The sequence below is a fragment of the Electrona antarctica genome (genome assembly GCF_951216825.1).
Source record: "Electrona antarctica genome assembly, chromosome: 6".
NCBI classification, from domain to species: domain Eukaryota; kingdom Metazoa; phylum Chordata; class Actinopteri; order Myctophiformes; family Myctophidae; genus Electrona; species Electrona antarctica.
In genome coordinates, this window is record NC_136811.1 from 51,472,560 (window position 1) to 51,477,559 (window position 5,000).

Below are 5,000 nucleotides of genomic sequence, written 5' to 3' on the forward strand. Positions count from 1 at the left end.
CACCGATTCTTTGTTGCCTAAAGCAGTGGTCCGGGGGCCACCAGTGGTCCTTGAGGAGGTTCCAGGTGGTCCCCAGCAGCTAAATGATGGACTAGAGTTGGTAAACACATGGACCCTTATAGATCTTTAACTCTTGAGAGTGTAAAATGAAACCAAATGGACCCATACGGGTCCATTTGGTTTCATTTTACACTCTCAAGAGTTAAATAATTGTCAAACATCTGCATTACTTCGTTTACAAGAAGTCCACACAATTAGAGAATGCGGAAGAATTGTTATTTTGATGATCGACGTTTGCCAAAGCATCTCTCTCTCTCTCTCTCTCTCTCTCTCTCTCTCTCTCTCTCTCTCCTCTCTGTCTCTCTCTCTCTCTCTCTCTCTCTCTCTCTCTCTCTCTCTCTCTCTCTCTCTCTCTCTCTGTCTCTCTCTCTCTCTCCGGTACAGATAGGGTCCTACTATGGCAGTGAGCTGTGTGGGTTGGACATAGACCAGGACGGCATCACAGACGTCCTGCTGGTGGCAGCTCCCATGTACCTGGGCTCTGGCAACAAGGAGGCTGGCAGAGTCTACATCTACACACTGACTGCGGTGAGAAGAATAACTGCTCTTATCTCCCTAGTTCTCTTCGCAGTTTGCAGATTAAATAAAGTATAAATAATCGATTAAATAATATATTTTCAAAAATAGAAAAAAGTGCCTATCTACAAGTTGCTAGTGAGCTTGTAGATCGGCTCTTTTAACTGAATTCGCAATTTTTTGGATATGACTACATATAAAATACGGCTTAAAAGTTGTATTTTGTTTTTGTGTCGATTCATTAATAAAAAATATATATATACAAAATGTTTCGTAATGATGAAACATTTGAAAAAGTAAGTTTTTAACCCTGTCCATAGGACGAACCTTTTGAGGAGGACCATCATGGTTCCTCAAAGAACTTTGACAAAAAAAAAAAAGATTCTCCAGAACCGCAATGAGGAACACGAAGAACCGTTAAAATAGCCTTTTAAAGCATAATGTTTGTGTTTTCTCCAGGAGGAGATGTTCGTGGCTAACGGTACGCTGAATGCGGAGGACAAGTCTCAGGACGCGCGCTTCGGCTACGCGCTGGCGCCCGCGCCCGACCTCAACCACGACGGCTACACCGACCTGCTGGTGGGCGCGCCCCTGGAGGACGACCACAGGGGGGCGCTCTATGTCTACCACGGAGACGGCATCCACATCAACCACAACTACAAGCAGGTGTGCCACGAGAGCTTAACTCTCCTATAACCGCATCACAAATTGTCGGGAGAAAGCGTGTTCAACTCAGGGGGAGAGTAGAGGAATATAATCTCTTATAGTATAGCTGGGTGCAGATATATTGAAGATATATAACGAAAGGATTATCCGCACTCTCTTGAGTAGTTTCATATGAACTTTGTTTAGTAAACATGCACAGCAGCCGTCTTACTGTATGTGGAGAAACGTGACAAAGAGAAAGGGATAGAAGAAGAGGAGCAAGAGGAAGAGAGAGAGACCAATATACTGTATATATATTTTTCTATTTATTATTTATTTATGCATTATCTAATTATTTACACATACCCGGTGCGGTAAGTACAAGACAATGTGCGCGAGCATAGCAGCAGATATTTACTGTACATGTTGTGGACGTTATTTGAGGTGGAAGAATAATACGTACTGTATCAGCACGTTGTACGTGGGATTAAGTGCGTGTCAGGTTCGATCACATACCTGTAGGCCAAATTGAGCTGTCAGCCCCTCTTCTCCATTTCTGTCTGCCTCTCACTCGCTAAGTTAATCGTGTGTGCGTGTGTGTTTGTGTGTGTGTGTGCCTGCGTGCGTGTGTGTGTGACTCTGCAGCGCATCGCGGGCTCCTCTCTCTCCCCGTCTCTGCGTTACTTCGGTCGCAGTGTGAGCGCCAGACTGGACCTGGACGGAGACGACCTGCTGGACGTGGCGGTGGGAGCGCAGGGCTACGCTGTGCTGCTCAGGTGACACGTGTGTGTGTGTGTGTGTGTGTGTGTGTGTGTGTGTGTGTGTGTGTGTGTGTGTGTGTGTGTGTGTGTGTGTGTGTCTGCTACAACCTGCCCTTCCACGTTTACGTAAGCACCTCAGCTTAACTCCAATCTTTACAATACACTCAAACACACACATACACACACCCACACACACATCACAAGATCTACTCATTTCATTATTTGTCATACAACAACGTTTGTAGTTACGTTTTTAAACGTGTGTGCGTACGTGCGTGCGTGGGTGCGTGCGTGCGTGCGTGCGTGCGTGCGTGCGTGCGTGCGTGCGTGCGTGTGTGCGTGTGTGTGTGTGTGTGTGTGTCTAGTAGCCTTCCCAAGCCACGAGGCCCATCAGGCACGTGCACACATAGACATCAAAGAGGGCTTCGGCCCCTGCCTTTTTACCCGTTATTTTGCCCTCTCCAGACCATGAACTCAGCATTTACTACTTACCCTTTCCTTTCCGTGCTGTTCCCGAAGGCAGCATTCAGGAGAATTGCCTTTTTTCTGAACTCTCCTGAACTTGAACGCAAGCATTTTTGCATTGAAAAGATGTGTCTGTGTAGAAATCCATGTCGTACGCCACTTCTTCGGTAGCTAAAGAGGGCACGGTCGCGTCCCGAAAATAGCTGATCTACAAGCTTGTAGATCAGCATCTTTTGGGGAAAAAATGCCCTCATTCTCTGTGTGTTTGTTTACATGGCTGTCAAGTTGGATACTGCATAAAATCCAAGCAGCGCAGCCAGGTTACTTTAACTCAGGGAAATAAGGAACCTTATGCCACAAGAGGTGTTGTGAAGTGGAGTGTGGTGTAACATCTAGTGGACTGAACGCTGTCCGTCCTCCCTCCATGTCCCTGAACGCTGTCCGTCCTCCCTCCATGTCCCTGAACGCTGTCCGTCCTCCCTCCATGTCCCTGAACGCTGTCCGTCCTCCCTCCATGTCCCTGAACGCTGTCCGTCCTTCCTCCATGTCCCTGAACGCTGTCCGTCCTCCCTCCATGTCCCCTGCAGCTCTCGCAGCATCGTCCAGATCAACGTCAGCCTGTCCTTCCAGCCTCACTCCATCAACGTCATCCAGAAGACGTGTCTGCGAGGAGGCCGGGACTCGGCCTGTCTCAACGCCACCGCCTGCTTCACGTCCGTCTCTCGCTCCCCTGGTCCCAACAGCATTAGCTTTGGTATGACATCAACCACATTCAGCCCTGTTCTGTGTCGTTATAGGCAAAAACATGCAAGTTATAGACAAGAATTTCATACTCCAGTTTTAGGTGATAAGGTGACCACCGAAACAGTGGTTAGTAGAAACAGAGATGTGTTTGGGTGAGCGGTGAAGCGCTTACAATCGCGGTGTGATGTCATGTTGTAGTTTCCGGTGGTCAAGTCTCAAAGAGTGTCAAAAAGTGATAGATATTGTGTTACATTTGATACGAATCTCTGATAACATACCATGTATAGGCCTACTAACTAACAATACTAAGTAATACTGTATCACCAGAGTTACATATAAGAGAATGTACAGCTCTCGTCTCTCTCTCTGCTTAGAGCTGTGGGTGGCGGCCATGTTGGACGACAGGAAGTTCTCTGCGCGGGCGTTGTTTGACGACAGCTCCCAGAGACACACCCAGCTGGGGGTCACAGTTCAGACCGGAGAAACGGTCTGCTACAACCTGCCCTTCCACGTTTACGTAAGCACCTCAGCTTAACTCCAATCTTTACAATACACTCAAACACACACATACACACACCCACACACACATCACAAGATCTGCTCATTTCATTATTTGTCATACAACAACGTTTGTAGTTACGTTTTTAAACATGTGTGCGTACGTGCGTGCGTGCGTGCGTGCGTGCGTGCGTGCGTGCGTGCGTGCGTGCGTGCGTGCGTGCGTGCAAAACAGTGGTGTAAAGTAAATAATACATTTCCTCAATTTATGTACACTTTTGAGGATTTAGTTTTTTTTTACTTTTAGGGTGTTTTCAATACTTCACTACATCTGAGATTATACAAAACATTCATTAATGACTTCAGCTCTATCTGCACTTAGGCTATTTTCAAAGCATTTTTATACATTTGGAATCTTGTGAAGGACATTCTGTAAAATGAGTACTTTTACTTTCAGTACTTATATTTTAATGCAAATACCTTTGTAAATGTTGAATACCATGCTTTTACTTGTAACTCTATTTCTACATGTACTTGAGTACTTCTTCCAACTCTGATGCCATGACATCACGCGTGTCCCGGTCTCTCATAGGACACAGCAGACTACATCCGGCCTATCAGCTTCTCCCTGCGTTTTAAGATTAACGACACAGAGGAGAGTGGTCCCGTGCTGGACGAGGGCTGGCCCACCCAGGTCAAGAAATCTGTGAGTACCACACTGACCCCTGCTGCTGTGGAGTCACATAACACCACAGCCCAGCACTGTCTCTCTCTCTCTCTCTCAGCTGTCCTACTGTCTGTCTCTCCTACACTGTATCCCTCTCAGCTGTCCTACTGTCCGTCTCTCCGACACTGTCTCCCTCTCAGCTGTCCTACTGTCTGTCTCTCCTACACTGTCTCCCTCTCAGCTGTCCTACTGTCTGTCTCTCCTACACTGTCTCCCTCTCAGCTGTCCTACTGTCTATCTCTCTTACACTGTCTCCCTCTCAGCTGTCATACTGTCTGTCTCTCCTACACTGTCTCCCTCTCAGCTGTCCTACTGTCTGTCTCTCCTACACTGTCTCCCTCTCAGCTGTCCTACTGTCTGTCTCTCCTACACTGTCTCCCTCTCAGCTGTCCTACTGTCTGTCTCTCCTACACTGTCTCCCTCTCAGCTGTCCTACTGTCTGTCTCTCCTACACTGTCTCCCTCTCAGCTGTCCTACTGTCTGTCTCTCCTACACTGTCTCCCTCTCAGCTGTCCTACTGTCTGTCTCTCCTACACTGTCTCCCTCTCAGCTGTCCTACTGTCTGTCTCTCCTACACTGTCTCC

General features: G+C 47.4%; 1 protein-coding gene across 1 annotated transcript in view; it reads left to right on the forward strand.

Annotated features, from left to right (window-relative positions):
* The window catches only part of itga10 (integrin, alpha 10), a 58,240-nt gene that overhangs the window by 38,587 nt on the left and 14,653 nt on the right, over positions 1-5,000 (forward strand). Inside the window, exons 9-14 of the mRNA XM_079503814.1 lie at positions 445-588; positions 1,036-1,242; positions 1,867-1,997; positions 3,035-3,201; positions 3,566-3,708; positions 4,282-4,395. Of these exons, the coding sequence (XP_079359940.1) occupies positions 445-588; positions 1,036-1,242; positions 1,867-1,997; positions 3,035-3,201; positions 3,566-3,708; positions 4,282-4,395 (906 nt within the window). The remainder of the gene's footprint in view (positions 1-444; positions 589-1,035; positions 1,243-1,866; positions 1,998-3,034; positions 3,202-3,565; positions 3,709-4,281; positions 4,396-5,000) is intronic.